Genomic DNA, 20,652 nt, shown 5'->3' with positions numbered 1-20,652 from the left:
GACATGATGAATATTGAGGTTAGGGATAGATCTTTAATTACTCTAGGTCAAGTCAGCATAAGGAGGGAGGAAGTGTTGGGTATTGTAAAAGACATTAAGGTGGACAAGTTCCCATGTCCCCAAGTCCCCAGGGTACTGAAGGAAGCAAGAGAGGAAATAACTGAGGCCTGAACAGATATCTTTGCAGCATCCTTGAACACAGGTGAGGTCCCGGAGGACTGGAGAATTGCTAATGCAGTCCCCTTTTTTAAGAAGGGTAGCAGGGATAATCCAGGTAATTGTAGACCGGTGAGTCTGACGTCAGTAGTAGGGAAGCTGCTGGAAAAGATACAAGGGATAGAATCTATTCCCATTTGGAAGAAAATGGGCTTATCAGTAATAGGCAGCATTTTGTGCAGGCAAGGTCATGTCTTATCAACTTAATAGAATTCTTTGAGGAAGTGACAAAGTTGATTGATGAGGGAACAGCTGTATGTGTCATATACATGGACTTCAGTAAGCCATTTGATAAGGTTCCCCATGGTAGGCTGATGGAATAAGTGAAGTCGCATGGGCCCAGGGTGTACTAGCTAGATGGATAAAGAACGGGCTGGGCAACAGGAGACAGAGAGTAGTAGTGGAGGGAGTTTCGCAAAATGGGGAACTGTGACCAGTGGTGTTCCACAGGGATCTGTGCTGGGGCCACTGTTGTTTCTGGTATACATAAATGATCTGGACTGAAAATGTGTTGCTGGATAAGCGCAGCATGTCAGGCAGCATCCAAGGAGCAGGAGAATTGACGTTTCGAGCATGAGCCCTTCTTTATTCCTGAAGAAGGTCTCATGCCCAAAATGCCGATTCTCCTGCTCCTTGGATGCTGCCTGACCTGCTGCGCTTTTCCAGCAACACATTTTCATCTCTGATCTCCAGCATCTGCAGTCCTCACTTTCTCGTAAATGATCTGGAGGAAGGTATAGTTTGATCTGATTAGCAAGTTTGCAGATAACAATAAGATTGGTGGAGTAGCAGATAGTGAAGGGGACTGTCAGAGAATACAGCAGAATATAGATAGATTAGAGAGTTGGGCAGAGAAATGGCAGATGGAGTTCAATCTGGGCAAATGCAAGATGATGCATTTTGGAAGATCCAATTCAAGAACAAACTATATAATAAAGTCCTGGGGAAAATTGATGTACACAGAGAACTGGCTGTTCATGTCCATTGTACCCTGAAGGTCGCAACGCAGGTCAATAGAATGGTCAAGAAGGCATACAGCATGCTTTACTTCATTGGACGGGATATTGATTACATAAGTTGGCAGGTCATGTTACAGTTGTATAAAACTTTGGATCAGCGACATTTGGAATATTGCATATATATCAAGTTGCCACATTACTGAAAGGATATGGATGTTTTGGAGAGGGTGCAGAGGAGGTTCACCAGGATATTACCTGTTATGGAGGGCACTAGCTATGAAGGAATTTGAGTAGATTAGGATTATTTTCATTAGAAAGATGGAGGCTGATGGGGGAATCTGATTGAGGTCTACAAAAATCATGAGAGGTATAGATAGGGTGGATAGCAAGAAGCTTTTTCCCAGCGTGGGGGAACTTAAATATTAGGGGTCACGAGTTCAAAGTGAGAGGGGAAAAGTTTACTATTCACTGTTCACTATCTGTCTCTATCCTCCTTTATGGTACTTGTTAAAAACCAAGCAGCATGCCCATCTGATCTAAAATCCATTTCATTGGTTCAGTACCAAATTTGTTTGAAAATACTTTTATCAATCAACATGGAACATTTTACAATACTAAAGGTGCTATTTAAATGTAAGTTGTTGCTGTTATGAATGAAATAATCTCTTGTGCTGAGTATCAGTCTTGCCTCAGTGGGTAAGATTCTAACTTCTGAGCCAGAAGTCTGAGTCTCAGTCAGTGCTATGCCAGAAGATTAAGCACAAGGTTTAGACTGACAGTCACAGCAGAGTACTGGGGGAGCACTTCACCGTCAGAACTACAATTTTTGGGATGAAATGTTAAACCAACAACCCATCTGCTCTCTCAGGTGGTCATAAAAGATCACATGAAGCTATTTTGGGGAGGATCAGAAGAGATCTACCCCTCTTCTGGGGCCAATAGCTATTTCTCATCCAACATCACTAAAACAGATGGTCTGGCCATCGTCCTATTACTGTCAGTGGGATTTGGCTGTGTGTAAATTGTTTATGCATTTCCCTACATTACAGCATTTCAGAATTACCTTCTTGTTTGTAAAGAGCATTAAGATGTCCTGAAGTTTTAAAGGTATTACATTACTGCAAGTATTTCCTTCTTGTAGAGATGCCTTGTTGTCAAGAGTTAATAAGTTAATCATTGTCTTAATCATCTTGTAACAAAAGCTGAAAGCTGTCACCCATCCCATGGACTGGCCACTGTTTTTGCCAATGGATTTCTTTGTGGGAAATTACTAGTGAATACACGGTATTACTTATGGTAGCTGGAAGTGAAATTAACAATCAAACCCCCTTGCACTGACAGGTAAATTTTCTGTTTGAACCAAATGCCAACAGTGAACAATTGGTGAGCAGTAAATGTTTTTGTCTGTTTGCTCACTCACATGTCCAAATGGATCCAAGTGATTGTTAGTCAGTTTCAGCTTCTGAAAGGAGACAAGTTGCCGCATCCAGTGTGCTCCTGTTGCTGGTGAGTCTGGGTGTACATATAGCCTCCCAGGCATAGCAGGCTCTGCTTTTCCAGCCACCATCCTGGAACAAAATGAGGAATGGTCAAAAACCTGAGTCTACAAGTTATATTGCGCCCTGTATATAAAGTGAAAGGGGAGAATCCATAAGCAAAAGAAAATCCACTTATATTTTATTCACATACAGAGCAGCATGTATTGTTTAATGGGATAGGGTATCTCTTGTAAAGACACCATTTGTTGCCAATCCCTAATTGCCCTGGAGAACTAGTCGTGAGCTGCCTTCCTGAACCACTGCAGGTCCATGGAGTGTAGCTAAACCCAGAGTACAGTTTGAAAGAGAGCTCCAGGATTTCGATCCAGTGACAGTGAAGAAATTAAAAAATAGTTCCAAGTCAAAATCGTGTGTGGCTTGGAGGGTTCTTGCAAGTGGTGTGTTTCCATTTCTCCACTCAACATGAATTTCCAAGTGGTAGAGGTGTGTGTGAATTTGCAAGATTCTGTTGGACGAACCTTGTCGAGTTGTTGCAATGCAACTTATGGACAGTACACACTGCTGTCACTCTGTTTCAATAGTGAGAGGAGTGGTGGGAAGGTTGCCAACTAAGGAAGTTGCTTTGTCTTGGGAGGTGTTAAAATACTGAGTATTGTTGGAGCTGCAACCTTCTAGACCTTGTGTTTAGTGATCGGTGTTTTGAGTAAGAATGTAGCTGAGATGACTGGGTCAGTTTTAGCCTGATTTATTCAACAGGAAACTGACCCTTGTAAAGAAGACTGACTAAAACTGAAAGAACTGCAGATGCTGTAAATCAGAAACAAAAACTGAAGTAGTTGGAAAAGCGCAGCAGGTCGAACAGCATCTCTGGAGAGAAATCACAGTTAATGTTTCAAGTCCAGTAACCCTTCCTCAGAACAGTTCTGAGGAAGAGTCACCAGACCTGAAACGTTAACTCAGATTTCTATTCACAAATGCTGACAGACCTGGTAAGCTTTTCCAGTTACTTCTGTGTTTGTTCCATAAACAGAAGAAAATTAACTCCAGATCGGTTTTCTGCCAGGATGGTTAAATTAAGACTGCTCTCCACATTTAAAGCAGAGACAAGGATTGAGAAACTGAGATTATTCTAATCGCAAGTAAAAGAAGGGTAAGTGGAGATTTAATGCAAGAGTTCAAAACTAAATTGATAGATTAGATAAACTGTTTCCAATGACAGGAAGGTCAGCATTCAAATAAGATAGATTTTAGAAAATTTGAAAGAAAGGTTTGCCTGGATAGTGAATGAGGAGAATTCTTTGTGGTGAGTCATTATGATTTGATACCTACTGAAAAGATACCTGAAGGTTGTCCGGTCATAACTTTCAAAAGGGATTTGGGAAATACTTGGAAAAGTACAAATTGCAGGGCTATGGAGAAAGAACAAAGGAATAGGACTTTGATTGAATAGTTCTTTAGGAGAGAAGGCTAGGCTCAATGGGTCTCTGGCCTCCTTCAATGCTTTAAATTTCTCTGATTTCTAAGAGCGACGTTTCAAACACTCACCACTTGTTGTCACAAAACTTATAACGATGGTCATCAGCAGGCACAATGTCAATCAGCAGAATGTATTTTGTCTTGGGATTCATCCCTGTAACTTTCACCTTGTAACTTGGAAACATCCGCCTATAGGAAGAATCAGAAAGAGGCAACTTACAAACTGATACCAAGGCAGCAAATTTAAATGATTCCATTGCACAAAACCTCCTTCTTCAAATTTCTCACCACCAGTACCTTCTCAAAGGTAAATAGGGATGGGCAATAAATGCCTGAAATGAATACCAGGTCAAGAGTAAAATTTAAAAAGTTTAAATATGAAGACAGGTTGCACAGTCCAATCTTAAATTGACTTTAATTTAGAACATGAAGGTGTAAATTACTTTCAGGGTTTAAAGTGATTAAAGAAGTTTGTGGGGCAGATACAGAATGATTTATTTGAATGAGGGAACCAAGAATAAAAAGGCATGGCATTAAAGTTGGAATTTGACCATTCAACGATAATATGAAGAAACCCCTGTACATGAGCAGATTCTCGAACTTTCTTCTCAAAAGCAGTGGAAGTTAGCTTAAGTGATGTTTTCAAAATAGATCGTTAGATTGTTTTGGACTAGAATATTACAAGTTCTGCGCTGATGATAAATAAATGGAGTTAAGGAACAGTTCAGGCATAATGTAACTGAACCTATGGAAAGTTTGAGGACTCATGTTCCTTTTACCTATTTAGATACAGATAGATATTTTCTAACCAACCTGTTCAGAGACATTATGGTGCACCTCTGGAACAGGCGGTACTTAAACCCATGCCTCCTAGCTCAGAGGCAGATACACTACTACTGTCCCACTAGAACACTCATTTTGATGAAAATAGAATTTGTCTACTATTATTTATTATGAATTCATATACTAGTCTACTGCCCACTACTTTATCAGTCTCATTAACCAATGTAAAACAAACAGATTGACAGCTGCATTCAAGTCGCAGACAGAAGACTCTCACCAAGATCCCATTAAGTGCTTGTCCATTAATATTATCCACAATTATTTCTGAGCTCATGAGGAGACGGATGAGGTATTCTAGGTCACAAATTTTAAAACTATCTTGTTTTTAAAAGGATAAAACAGCTCTTTAAAATGACGCAACATATCACATGACTTCAACAATAACTGCTCAGAAAACCAGAACCTCAGTCGAATACCTCATTAATGTATGAACCATCCCAGCCACTTGCGACATCAATTCCGACTTTGAGGTTGAACTGTAGATCGTAGAGCAGCAGGACTATGATGAGCCTGCTAATCCCTGCCACATCATGCAGAATAGCAACACTGAACCTCAATGAGTGTTAGACAAATATGAAGTGAGCATCATCAATCTTTCATTTTACAGAGATTGCTCCTCAGCTCAAACGCAAAGATCCTCATTCTCTCAAAAACCAGAAATACGAAAGGCTGCAGCGCAGGATATGTGAGTTCAGCCCACTCCCTTACTTACACAAAGACTTTGGACGAGCAACATAATATTATAGTAGAAGCTGTTCAGCTTCAGAAAAGAATCATAAAATCCCCACAGTGTGGAAACAGGCCTTTTAGCCCCGACTGTCCACACTGACCCTCTGAAAAGTATCTCACCCAGACCCCCATTCCCCTACAATTACCCCTGACTAATGCACCTAGCTTACGCATCCCTGAACACTACAGGCAATTTAGCATGGCCAATTCACCTAACCTGCACATCTTTGGATTGCAGGAGGAAACCAGAGCACCTGGAGGAAATCCACGCAGACACGGGGAGAATATGCAAACTCCATACAGACAGTTGCCCGAAGCTGGAATCAAACCCGAGTCCCTGGTGGTGTGAGGCAGCAGTGCTAATCACTGAGCTACTGTGCTGCCCATAACATACATCACAGGGAAGCAAATACCAACTGTGACATCCCCAAAGTGCCATCAAAACAGATTCAAGCCCATTATACTGCCAAGGTAAATCAGTGACCCAGTGAAAGTAGAAGAAGGCTTCTATGCTAACCTGTTCCCAACCTAAGTTTTCTTAGCTTAAAGTCAACCTCAAGGTAACTGCAAGAAACTTGGTAGTTTACTGAGAATTCTCCTGATCTACACTTCAGTTAAAGCATTATTCAGCTAAGAAACTAAAGGCCTTCTATGAAAAATTGAAATCATTACAACCTGTAATTTTATTTTCTTTCGACCTGTACCTAATGTTTCTGCGTACAAGAACCGATATGAGATGCCCCAATGAGTCCTCTGGGTAAATTTGTCATAATAAATAACTTTTTAAAATTTCAAATTCACAAAAATTATTTGAATTGGGCCAACTCATCCTGAGGGTAAGAAAACACCAACACCTCACACAGAAAGATAATCTGATCACAGACAATAATAAAACACCAAACACTGTTTGTGACCTGAACTAAGATAAAATGTGGTACAATTTCCATTCTTGGTCATTGCTCAGTAGTGTTTGATATCTTTTGAGCATTTGTGATTGTCCAGTGAGGGCAGGGGTCAGATTTGGCTGTGGTTCACCCTATAATTGATCAGCCAATCACTCCTTAGGTTCAAGCAAAGATTGGTTGATCCAAACAACTGTTACAGGCAGAAATCACCCCTAACAAAAAGCAGGGCCTTCGACAACAGGAAGAGCAAAGTAACTGCACGTGGGATAGAGGGTTTGCATTTAAATAGTGCTTTGCTCAACCTTCATACATTTCAAAATCATTTTCATTGTTGCAATGTTCGAAATGTGTAAAGCAATTGCATAGAATAAGCTCCTACAAACAGCAATGTGATAATGACAGCTAATTTATTGTAATGATAATGGTTACTGGATAACTATTGGCTAGGACGCTCAGGGGAAGTCTCCCTGCTCTTCTCCAGTGTAGTGCCTTGGAATTTTTATGCCAACAAGGCCTCAGTTTAACTATTCACCCAAAGGTCTCCAACTTTGATGGTGTAGCACTCCCACATTCCTAGCACTGGAAAATTAAGCAGCGATCCAATGATTGGGATCATGAACCTGCAACTTTCTGACTCAGGAGCTAAAGTGTTTGCCACTGAGCCTCTTCAAATTCAGGGCTGGGGGATTAAAGGGATCAGAAGAGAATAAAACTCACATAGATGTCGAAACCTTGCAGTGAAAAAGAAGACAAGGAACAGAGAAAGCACAGAAACGATGAGGGATGAGAGGCTGTGAGTGGGGGTAGTTAATGAGATGTATGACCAGGGACAGCGTCATACCAAATAGGATTTATTGCACCCGGCTTCTGGAAAATAATTTGTTGCTCAACCCACATGCCTGAAGTTAGCAGCTAAAGTAGCCTGGCCTTATAAATTTTAAGTGCTTTTTTAATGGCAATAAAAAGAGTCAAGGCATGTGAAATTCATATTGTTGACATATCTGGATATTTTTAAGTGGGTTCACAGAGAACTCAAGTAGCAGAATTATAGTCAGCTGAAGTAGCTGAAAGGATCAGAGCTTTTCCAGCTTGTTGAGCTGTACAATGAGTGCAGACTACCCCAGCTTACCTGCCAATCTCTGCTTTTCATTTTGTGTTATTTTATTAACATCCGTTAGGCTTTTAACTGTCTTTGCCCAATGTTGAGTTCTCTAGACCCTGTCAGTGAACGTGATGTAGTTGAAAACAGTCAGTTTATACTTGGAGAATTCAATTAATAAAAACATTTTATGTGTGTTTTTTAAAACCCCCTTCATTTCTTCTTCTCAATGTAATTTCACAGGACAGTTGATTATTTTGATAAGGGGTTTGCTGTTTGACAGCACCACAGAGATAAGTTGCTTTTAAATGTTTTCTTAACATTAAGCTTGTCTTGTATTCCTCTTCACTCCCCTCCCCTCCGGAGCATCATTCCTGATAGCTCACATGCCATATGTCACAGTTAAAGTCAGTTATTTGTGACCAAATGTCACCTGGTTTTTCACCTTGTCATTGCTAGTCACAGATACCACACGTACCCATTTCTAACAGGGTCAATTATTTTACCCAATTTTGAAAGGAACAGATGGCTTTGGACTTTGGGCCCCATCACTGAGATTTTCCTCATCTCATTTCTGGCTCCTTACAGACTATTTGACAGAGAGTGATTGTAATGATTAGTCAATAAGTCCATGATACAGGGTCTAGTAATGCAGTGGAAGTGCCCCTACCTCTGAGCAAGCAGGTTGATTAATATTACTAATAAATCTGTTATTGTATCTTATGATACCAGGATGGTGGACAGTACTAGGCCCAGCTATCTTTACTTGCTTGGTCAATGACCTTCACCCCACCAGAAGGTCAGAAGTGGGAAGATTTACTGAAGATTGCACAATGTTCAGCACCATTTACAACTCCTCAGAGACTGAAAACAGCCCATGTCCAAATGCACCAAGATCTGGACAGCATCCAAGCTTGGGCTTACAAGTGGCAAGTAACCTTCATCCACACAATTCCCAGTCAATCACCATCTCCAACAAGAGACAACCTAATCATCACTTCTTGATAGTCAATGGCATTACCATCTCTGAATCACCACTATCAACATCCTAGGGTTTACCATCTACCAGAAACTGAACTGGACTCGCCATATAAATACTTTTTTGACAAGAATAGTAAGAGGCCAAGATTCCTGGAGTGAATAACTCACCTCCTGACTCTCCAAAGCCTGTTCACCATCTATAAGCCAAAGTCAGGAGTGAAATGGAATACTCCCCACTTGCCTGGATGGGTGCAGCTCCAACAACACTCAAGAAGCTTGACACCATCCAGGTCAAAGTAGCCCATTGAATGGCAACACATCCACAAACATGCACTCCCTCACTCCCTAACAGCAGTGTACAACATCTACAAAATGCACTGCAGAAGTTCACCAAAGATCCTTAGACAGCAACTTCCAAACAACTGTCTTGAAGGACAAGTGCAGGAGATACAGAGGAACACCACCACCATTAGCCTGACTTGGAAATATGTTGCTGTTCCTTCAGTGTTGCTGGGTCAAAATCCTGGAGTGCCCTCACTAAGGGCATTGTGGATCTACCTAAAGCACATGGACTGCAATGGTTCACAAAGGCAACTCACTGCCACCTTTTCAAGGGCAACTAGGTATAGTGTCATGGAGGGTATTAGAGATGTACAGCACGGAAACAGACCCTTCGGTCCAATCCATCCATGCCAAACAGATATCCCAACCCAACCTAGTCCCACCTGCCAGTACCCAGCCCATATCCCTCCAAACTCTTCCTATTCATATATTCATCCAAATGCCGTTTAAATGTTGCAATTAAACTAGCCTCCACCACTTCTTCTGGCAGCTCATTCCATACATGTACCACCCTCTGCATGAAAAAGTTGCCCCTTAGGTCTGTTTTATATCTTTCCCCTCTCACCCTAAACCTATGCCCTCGAGTTTTGGACTTCCTCACCTCAGGGAAAAGACTTTGTCTATTTATCCTATCCATGCCCCTCATAATTTTGTAAACCTCTATAAGGTCACCCCTCAGCCTCTGATGCTCCAGGGAAAACAGCCCAGCCAGTTCAGCCTCTCCCTATAGCTCAAATCCTCCAACCCTGGCAACATCCTTGTAAATCTTTTTCGAACCCTTTCAAGTTTCACAACAGCTTTCTGATTGGAAGGAGACCAGAATTGCACACAATATTCCAACAGTGGTCTAACCAATGTCCTGTACAGCCGCAACATGACCTCCCAACTCCTGTACTCAATACTCTGACCAATCAAGAAAAGCATACCAAATGCCTTCTTCACTATCCTATCTACCTGCGACTCTACTTTCAAGGAGCTATGAACTTGCACTCCAAGGTCTCTTTGTTCAGCAACACTCCCTAAGATCTTACCATTAAGTGTATAAGTCCTGCTAAGATTTGCTTTTCAAAATGCAGCACCTCACATTTATCTGAATTATACTCCATCTGCCACTTCTCAGTCCATTGGCCCATCTGATCAAGATCCTGTTGTAATCTGAAGTAACCTTCTTTGCTGTCCACTACGCCTCCAATTTTGGTGTCATCTGCAAACTTACTAACTATACCACTTATGCTCACATCCAAATCATTTATATAAATGACGAAAAAGGGTAATAAATGCCAGGCCAGACAATGACGCCCATGTTCCATGTGTGAATAAACAAAAAGTGAACTAGACAAAGGTTGGTCTATATTTGCTGACTATGTCCAATGCATGTTGAGCAAAGCATAATAACTACTGAAGGTTTTCACTGTGCCTTAGTACACGTGACAATAAATTCAATTCAAATTCAATTCAATTCAGGTGTAAGAGCAGTGTCATAGTGAGCTGCTTTCACATCTGTCTGATCTAACACCTGAAACAGCACCACAAACCACACATTAATTTTGGACCTAGAGTCAGTGTCCAAAGCGATAAATAACAGTAACCCAAAAGATGGATACTTGATACCATGAATACTTGAAAGCTCATGTACCTGGAATGTTAACTCTTGAGCGTCTCTTCACAGATGTTATCAGACCTGTTGAGTAATTCCTGCATTATCTGCTTTAATAACAACCTGCTTCTACATGGTGCTGTTTAACATTGTCAAACATCCTTATTGTCCAAGTTATATGGAACAGTGGATGTGCCAAGTGTGGGAGTAGCTGATTCAGCTTGACACACATTCGTCGTCCCATTTAATTCACAGAATGGTCATAGTGCAGAAGGAGGCCATTTGGCCCACTGTATCTGCACCAGCTCTCTGAGCAGTTTAAGAATTGCATTAAGGAGCAGTAAGGAACAGCCAGAAGACATGGTACATATTGGAACTAACAACCTAGCCAGGAAATGTGGTGAGGTCCTGCAAAAGGAGTTAGGCAGCAAGTTAAAAAGTAGGACCTCTAGGGTTGCAATCTCAGGAATACTCCCTATGCCATACATTAGTGAGACCAGAACTATGAAGATATTACAGCTGAATAGGTAGCTAAAGAGCTAGTGTAGGAGGGAGGGATTCAGATATCTGGATCATTAGGATCTCTTCCAGGGTAAGTGGGACCTGTACAAAAGGGTCAGGTTGTATTTAAACTGGAAAAGCACCAATATCCTTGCAGAAAGGTTTGCTATTGCCACCTGGGAGGGTTTAATCTAGTATGGCAGGGGGTTGGGAGCCAGAGCAGTAGGTCTGTATATGAGCAAAAGGTACAGGTTAATAGGATGAACAAGCAGAACCAGTTTAATGAACAAAGCGGGACTATAAAAAGTGCATTGAGTAAGATAGAAGGGAGAAATACTAAAATGATGCTGACGTTCAGGATAGGGTATACAGCCAAAATTAAAGCTCTTTATACAAATTTATAGAGTATAAGGAACAAATTACATGAGCTTCAGGCACAGATTTAAATTGGAAACTATGGGTATAGTTGCCATTATGGAGACACTGCTGCATGATAGTCAGGACTGGGAACTAAACAGGTTATATTGTTTACTGGAGGAAAACCAGCAGAGGGGGTGGAGTAGCATCACTGATGAGGAACAGAATCACCTCTATGGTGGGAGAGGATGTAATGAGGGGAAAGCACCCAATGGAGACCTTACAGTGGAACTGAGGTACCATAAAGGAACTAAAACTAGAATAGTTGTCAAATAAAACCTCCTGACAGCAGCTTAGAAATGGTCTATTGTATAAAAGCTGAAACTAGGCATCTATATAGCAAAGCTGAAAATGTGTTGCTGGAAAAGCGCAGCAGGTCAGGCAGCATCCAAGGAACAGGAGAATCGACGTTTCGGGCATAAGCCCTTCTTCGGGAACCTGAAGAAGGGCTTATGCCTGAAACGTCGATTCTCCTGTTCCTTGGATGCTGCCTGACCTGCTGCGCTTTTCCAGCAACACATTTTCAGCTCTGATCTCCAGCATCTGCAGTCTCACTTTTTCCATCTATCTAGCAAAGACAAAGTAGTATTAACTGGTGATTTTAATCTTAACATAGACTGGGGGAGATAGACAGCACCTGCCAGAAAGCTGTGAATTTCGAGTGTCCAGAATAGTTTCTTATGGTGATAGGTGTTGGATATAACAAGGGACCAAGTGATATTGGATCTAATAATTAGCAATGGGCCTGATTTAATTAGTGACTGAGTAGTTCATGAGCAGTTGTCAAACAGTGATCATAACATGATCAAATTTTTATGTACCATTTGTAAGTGATATGCAAAGATTAGATACTAGAATTTTGGATTTAAGTAAGGCAGACTTGAATGGGATGAGACAGAGACTATCCACAGTAAACTGGGAAGCTCTGCTAATAGGTAAAACAACCGAGGGATTGTGGATGGTGTTGAAAGAAACATTTAATGCCATTCAGAAGCAGTTTGTACCCATGAGAAGGAAAGGCTCCATCTCACAAAGAAAATAGCCATGGACACCTGAGGAGGTAAGGGACAGCATTAAATTAAAAGATAGGGCTTCTAAAACCATAAAGAACAGTACAGCTCCAAGAGAATGGGACAAATACAAAGACCAACAAAGGGCTTCAAAGCAGTTTATAAGAACAGCTAAAAAGGATCATGAAAGGAAACTTACAAGGGATATAAAAGACAGTAAGTAGAGATTCTGTCGAGGGAAAACAGCTAGTTAAGAGTATTATTGGCCGAATGAAGGCTGAGAGTGGGGATATTGGCAATGACTATGGGAAAATGGCAGATTTGGTGAATTATTATTTTGCTTCAGTATCCACAGCATAAAAGGAGGATAACTTACCGCAAGGCCCAAAGAAGTTCATAGAGAATTGGGGATGGGGTTTAAATAAATTTAGCTTCAGTAAATCATTAATTATGGGGAATTTAATGGAACTGAAGGGTGACAAATCCCCCAGACCCCAATGGTTTCCATCCATGGGTGTTAAAGGAGGTACTAAAGCACATTACCAATGACCTAACCATAATCTTTCTGAGTTCCCTGGATTTAGGAGTTGTACCTCTGGATTAGAAATTTTTCCATGTTACTCTGATCGTGACAAAGGGAGGCCATGAAATTACAGAGCAGTTACTGACATCTGTGGTGGGGAAATTGTTGGAGTCTAAATCAAGGATAGAGTAATTGATCACCTCAAAAAAATGCAGTTAATCAGGGAGAGTCAGCATAGATTCATGATGGGGAGATCATGCCTGACAAACTTCACAGAGTTCTTTGAAGAGATAAAGATGTTGGGGGCAGAAAGGTCGATGGATGTTTTTCATATGAACTTTTGATAAAGTCCCACATAAAGGAGAAAGATCATGGAATTGAGGGCAAATTACTGACAATAGATAGGAAATTGATTGAGCAGCAGGAAACAAGAAGTTGGAGTCATGGGTAAGTACTCAAATTGCAGGATGTGACTGGTGGTGTTCTGCACTGACAGGAGACACACTGTTCTTCTGCCATTCTCACATTCCAATCACTTAATCTGAACTATCAACATCTTCTGTCCATCAGCACCTTACACACACTAGCCCCCCAAACTGTGGCATAAATGCTGTCAACTCCACAGTTCACTTCAGCTCTGATGAAGAGTCATTTAGTCTTGAAATATGGTGGCACGGTGGCACAGTGGTTAGCACTGCTGCCTCACAGCGCCAGAGACTCAGGTTCAATTCCCGCCTCAGGCTACTGTCTGTGTGGAGTTTGGACATTCTCCCTGTGTCTGCATGTGTTTCCTCCAGGCACTCTGGTTACCTCCCACAGTCCAAAGATGTGCAGGTTAGGCAAATTGGCCATGCTAAATTGCCCGTAGTGTTAGGTGAAGGGGTAAAATGTTGGGGAATGGGTCTGGGTGGGTTGCTCTTCGGAGGGTCGGTGTGGACTTGTTGGACCAAAGGGCCTGTTTTCACACTGTAAGTAATCTAATCTAATCATAATATTAGCTTACTCTCTGTCTGACCCACTGTGATCTCCAGCATTTGTTGTTTTCAACATGGATTCCAGCATCTGCAGTAATTTGTTCCTGCACTGTGTCCTACAGGGATATGGGTTGGTGCCTCAATTATTTACAATCTGTATTAGTGACTTTGGTAATGGCAAAAGAAGTCAAATATCCAAATTTGCTGGTGACACAAAATTGGGCAATGTTGTAAACAGTGTTGACAACAACATAAAATTACAACAGGATATTGATCGATTAAGTGAATGTGGCAGATCGATTTTAATATAAGCAAGTGTGAAGGTATCCATTTAGAACTGAAAAAGAATAGATTTATTAGAAGGCACAAATTTAAATACAATGATGTCCAATGAGATTTGGGGGTTCAGGTGCATAGCTTTTTAAAATGTAATGAACACGTGCAGAAAATCGTCAAGGCACCTAATGGAATGTTGGCCTTCATATCTAAAAGCTTGGATTATAGGGATACAGACATTATGCTGCAGTTTTACAAAACTCCAGTTAGAGCCCACTTAGAGTACTGTGAGCAGCTCTGGGCACCATACCTTAAGAAGAATGTTTTGGTCTTGGAGGGAGTTCCAAGGTTAAGTTATGATGAGAGATTAGACAAATTAAGCCCTTATTCTCTGGAATTTAGAAGGTTAAGGGGTGAACTTATCAAGGTCTTCAGGTTATTAACAGCAAAAGACTGGGCACATAAAGATAAACTATTCCCACTGGCTGAAGATTCTAGAACCAGCAGGCAGATTCTAAGAATTAAGGAGAGATGTTAGAAATTACTTCTACACACAAAGAGTAATGGAGGTTTGGAAAATTCTTCCTTAAGTGGCAGTTGATGCTTTTTCAGTTACTAAACTTAAATCTGAGACATACAAATATTTATTAAGCAAGTACATCAAGGGATATGGACACATGGCAGGGAATATGAAGTTAGGCCACAAATCAGCCATGACCTTACTGAATGGCAGAACAGACTCAAGGGTCTGAATGACCTACTCCATTCCTATGTACCTAAATTGGTCCTGAACTCCTGCTTTTTTCATGTGTTCCTCAATAGTACTTTTATTTAAATAATCATTCAATCCATTCTTCAACGCCCCAATTGAGCCTTCCTCCATCATATTTCAGGCAGTGCATTCCAAATTTGAACCACTTGATGTGCAAAAAGGATTTTCCTCACGTCGTATTCACTTGTGTTGCAAAAACACTTCTGTCCTGATTGTAATGAGGTCAGTCAGGTGGACCTCATAGAATAGGACTTCCCTGATTGAGGCTGTTAACCTGGTCCAATCAGAGAGTCCTGATTGACAGGTAGGAACAGGAGTGTCGCGCTGCAGGGAGTGGAGTGCATCATTTCTCCCTCCAACTCTATTTTGATTTAGTCCCTACCCTCCCCCTCACTGTTTTTGATCACACAGCATTGCCCTTTGATGTGAAGGGCAGTGTTTGTCACTGACCCCCGGGTGTTTTCCTATCTTCCTGGTGGTGGCATTTGAATAAAGATTTGTGCACTTTGTGTCTTTCACTGTGTCTCACACCTGCACACACACACCATGGGTGCTGGGGAAAAAATAAGCACTACCGCACTTAGGTGGTAGTGTGGGGGTTAAAATAAAAAACAAACAAAAAAAAAACAGGAGTGTCCCGGGAAAGAAAAAAAAACAGGAGTGAGACCATGTATATATTGGGTGTGGGCGTTTGCACTCCCTTTTTGATTTTCTGAAAAACCTTCTCCTCTGTTTTTGGCTGCACTTCAGTCCCACGCTCCTGATCGTTGGGCACCCGGTACGGAGGAGGGAGGGCAGGACTGAAGACCTCCTCGTGGGTCTGCTCCTGGGCCTGGCCAAACTGGCCATCAACAGGTCCAGGCAGCGGGCCGTGGAGGGGGTCGTTAGGGCCGACTGCCTGCCCCTCTTCCGTGGTTACGTTAGAGCCCGGGTGTCCTTGGAGAAGGAGCACGCGGTGTCGACCAACACCCTGGAGTTGTTCAGGGAGAGGAGTGCATCATTTCTCCCTCCAACTCTATTTTGATTTAGTCCCTACTCTCCCCTTCACTGTTTTGATCACACAGCACTGCCCTCTGATGTGAAGGGCAGTGTTTGTCACTGGCCACCCGGGTGTTTTCCTATCTTCCTGGTGGTGGAAATTGAATAAAGATTCGTGCACTTTGTGTCGTTCACTGTGTCTCACACCTGCACACACACACACCAAAAAAAAGAAAAAAAGAAAGAAAAAAAAAGAGGAACAGGAGTGTCAAATAAAAAAAAGGAACAGGAGTGTCTCCCCTTCACTGTTTTGCTCACACAGCACTGCCCTTTGATGTGAAGGGCAGTGTTTGTCACTGGCCACCTGGGTGTTTTCCTGTCTTCCTGGTGGTGGAATTTGAATAAAGATTTGTGCACTTTGTGTCTTTCACTCTGTCTCACACCTGCACACACACCATGGGTGCTGGGGAAAAAAATAAGCACTACCGCACTTAGGTGGTAGTGTGGGGGTTTAAAAAAAAAACAGGTGTGCTTGCCCTTTGAGGTGAAGGGCAGTGTTTGTCACTGGCCACCCGGGTGTTTTCCTAAAAAAAAAGGAACAGGAGTGTCAGAAGTACTTTTCACTCTGAGAGCTGGATCTGAGGGAGCTGAGCCAGTGTCAAGGATAATGAACATGTATATAAGGAGTGACTTGGTATTGGGATAGTGGCCCCAACTACAAAACTGTGCTCTCTGGACCCATTTACGAGTGACAACAGTTTCTCCCCTTCCACACTGTGTAGGCCTCTCATGATTTTTGAAAACTGGAATCTGAAACTCAATATGTCATTTCTGTTTCTCTCTCCACAGATGCTGCCAGACCTGCTGAGTTTCTCCAACATTTTCCATTTGGTCAAACTTCAATATCTGCAGTATTTTGCTTTTATTAGTTGGAGAGGATTTTCCCTTATCAAGTCTATGCTGACCTAAACCCCCCCAATCAATCCACATTTTTCCAAATGACTTAATTCTATTGCAAATAATTATTTCTACAAGGTTCCCCACTATCGAAGTGAAAGTGACTGGTCTGTAATTGCTGGGCTGGTCACACCAGACTTGGGTGGAGTAGACTATCTGTTGATGGTAAGACCAGGAGTTACTTCTGGAAACCTTCGTTGCCACATCTTCATTTTGATCACCATGTGATTGACAACTCTTGCTATGTAGAATCTGTTGTTTCAGTTTCACTTGGGCAGCGGTATTAGTTAGCATCCTACCCAGGGGCCTATGCCAATGGCGTTGTGTGACTGTATCAGCAGCTGTACAATTTTGTCAATGAGACAGTTTATTGGAAAGTATCCCTCCCTGCTTGAGTGACTGAGCCATGGCTGCGTGGCAGCACTCTGGCCTCAAGACTTGAACTCGAGATACAGACTGAGCACAATGGATTGAAGCATTTTCATGGATGCTGTTGAGGTCCAGCTTTAGGTAAACACAACGTTATGTGAAGATGAACAAGGGAGTCCAACACCCAACACCAGTAAAGAGCAGGACAATCCCAGTCATGGACTGGTTTTCCACTCTCCCATAATGTGCATAAATTGAAGAGACAGCATGCGGCACAATAAAAACCCTTTCCAAATGTTGTTTATTTCCATTCTGTACTTTGGGTGATGTTAGGGAATCCATGTACTCCTTCCCAGGCAATTGTACACTTTCGCAATGTAATTTCATCTGAGGACTCTCATAGATTTGGTGCAAGTGGGATTTAAGCCTATGTTTCCCTTCCATGGAGGAATCATCTGGTTCCTCGATCCTTACACCTCTATTCCACAGGAGGATTAATTGTGATCATTCAGGGTCACAAGCATTTTCTACCTTGAAGAAGCCTATTTATACAAACAGGTTTCTCCTCTCCAAAAGGTTTAATTCTCAAAGGTGCCAGGTTTCCTCAGTTCACTTCGGTAAAGGAATAAATTCATAATTTCACTCATGATAGATATCAGAAGAAATCTTCCCCTCTTAATGATCCAAACCATGGAACCAGCAATAAAATGAATTAAAAAGTCGCTAATAAAGCTTTTTCTAGTTGCATTGGTATAAGGAAGAATATCAGCAGCCCTTCTCTCCTTCGTTCGTAACTATCTGAATAACAGACGTGGCTTTAGTTTAATGTCTCATTCAAAAGATAACTCCTAAGCCGAGCAACACTCAGCCAGTACTTCACTGAAAATTCAGCTTAAGTCAATTGTTTAACATCAAAGAGTGGGCTTCAATATACAACCTTCCAGCTCGGGGGCTTGACTATCACAAGTGAGCCAAGCAGATCCAAAATTCACATGAGATTCTTTTCATTTCATACCAGTTCAAGAAATTCTCTTTGTTTTACTATTCCCAAAATAAAATGCACGGGACATATGGAGTAAAGAGAATGATTAATCTGAGAAAACCATTATCAAAGAAAATTGTTTTTAAAGAAGAAGGAAATTGCATTTCTATAGCTTCTTACGCAGCCTGAGAACATCTTGAAGCAATTTACAATCAATGAAGCACAATTTTTTTTTATACATTCACAGGATGTAGTATCACAGACTGGTAAATGGTACTAGATTGATTTGTGATATCTGGTCAGCATGGACGAGTTGGACCGAAGGTTCTGTTTCTGTGCTGTACATTTCTATTGACTCTATAACCTGGCATCTATTGCCAACCCTAAATGCCCTGCAGAAAGTAATGTACTGTTGTTCCCTCTCTAACACTATGGGAACACCCATAGTGTTAGAGAGGAGGTTTCAGGATTTTGACCCAATGACAGTGAAAGAGTGATATATTTCTAACACAGGATGAAGTTGTGTCCTGGAAGTGAACTTGAAGTGGCAATGTTCACATGTTGCTTTTGCCCTTCTAAATGGTTGAGGTTTTGGATTGGAAAGTACTGTCCAAGGAGGTTTCATGTGTTGCTATAGTACATCTTGTAGGTCATACACACTACTGCCACTGTGCGTCAGTGGTGGAAGGAATAAAGCTGATGAATGGGATGTGAACCAAATGACTGTTTTGTCCTAGTTAGATTTTATATCTTCCAACAAGATCATCTCTCATTTTTTTTAAATACCAGTCTAACCTTTCTTCATAAGATAACTCTTCCATCCCAGGTCTAAATTGCATGAGCATTCTTTCAACTGCTTTTAATGCATTTATGTACTTTCTCAAATAAAGAGATGAAATCTGTGCATAGTATTCCAGCTTAGGCCACTCCAATGCCCTGCCTAACTAGCAAAATTAGTACCCACTCCTACTTTTATATTCTATACACCTTGCAATAAATAATATTCCCAGTTGCCCTCTTAATCCCTCACTATACATGCAAACTGATGGTATGTGATTTATTTACCAAGACACCCTCATCCCTCTATATTTGGAACTCAGCAATCTCCATTTAAACAATATACTGCTTTTCTATTACTCCTGCCAAAGTGGAAAAGTGCATAATTACCCACATTATACTCCACTCAGCCAATATCTTCACATGATTTGGAGATGCCGGTGTTGGACTGGGGTGTACAAAGTTAAAAATCACACAATGCCAGGTTATAGTCCAACAGGTTTAATTGGAAGCGCACTAGCTTTCGGAGCGACACTCCTTCACAGACTTCCATGTCCTCTTCAAAACTTACCTTTCTACCTATCCTTGTGACATTCGTGGATTTAGCTTCCATACATTTGCTTTCTTTATTGAAGTCACTGAGATAAACTGTAACCGGTTGAGGCTCCAACGTTGATCCATTTAAAACACCACTGTCACTTCTTGCCAATGTGAAAATGACACTTTTATACCTGCTCGCAGTTGTCCTCTATCCATTTACCTCCCCCGTGAGCTCTTATTTTATGCTGTGAACTTTGATGCGGCAGCTTGTCAAATGCCTTCTGAAAACCTAAGTACACAATATCTACAGGTTCCCCTTTATTTATATTATTTGTTAACTTGCTCAAGGAACACCAATAGATTAGACAAACATGATTTCCCAATCAAAAAACCTTACTGATTCTGCCTTCTTGTATTAAGATGTTCTAAATATTCTGCCACAATCTCCTTAATAATGAATTCTCACTTTTCCCCTCTGACAGACATTATACTAATTGGGCCATATTTTCTTGCTTTCTGTCTCCGTTCACTCGTGAATATAATATTTACATTCAATATTTTCCAATCTGATGGGGGGGTTTAGAATCTTGAGAAAATTAAAATATATGGGTTTACGAGCTCAGCAACCACTTACTTTAACAACCTAAAAGGGAGATCCTAACAGGTAGGAGACTTGCCAGCTTTTAGTTCTAATCGTTTTCTTATGTACTCCTTTCCTGATCATTGTAATTGTTTTACATTTCACTCTCTTTTAGATTTTAATTCCAGTGCTGCACTGGAAGTGTCAGACCTGGATTATACCTTATACCCCTGGAGAAGGACTTGAAGTATTGATCTTCTGACTCACAGGTGACTATGCTCGCCACTGAACTATGGCTGACGTTTGTCAGACCTGGTGAGTTTCACCAGTACTTTCTGATTTTACTTCAG

The 20,652-nt window shown here is 41.3% G+C and overlaps 1 protein-coding gene across 1 annotated transcript in view; it reads right to left on the bottom strand.

The window, feature by feature from the left end:
- The window catches only part of LOC122563893 (T-box transcription factor TBX4), a 120,363-nt gene that overhangs the window by 51,588 nt on the left and 48,123 nt on the right, over nt 1-20,652 (bottom strand). Inside the window, exons 3-4 of the mRNA XM_087977198.1 lie at nt 4,220-4,339; nt 2,596-2,743 (exon numbers count right to left, since the gene is read on the bottom strand). Of these exons, the coding sequence (XP_087833324.1) occupies nt 2,596-2,743; nt 4,220-4,339 (268 nt within the window). The remainder of the gene's footprint in view (nt 1-2,595; nt 2,744-4,219; nt 4,340-20,652) is intronic.

Source organism: Chiloscyllium plagiosum, unplaced genomic scaffold (genome assembly GCF_037043375.1).
Source record: "Chiloscyllium plagiosum isolate Xiang-an unplaced genomic scaffold, Cpla_swu_hap1 HiC_scaffold_31, whole genome shotgun sequence".
NCBI lineage: Eukaryota > Metazoa > Chordata > Chondrichthyes > Orectolobiformes > Hemiscylliidae > Chiloscyllium > Chiloscyllium plagiosum.
This window is presented reverse-complemented; position numbering and strand designations above follow the sequence as displayed.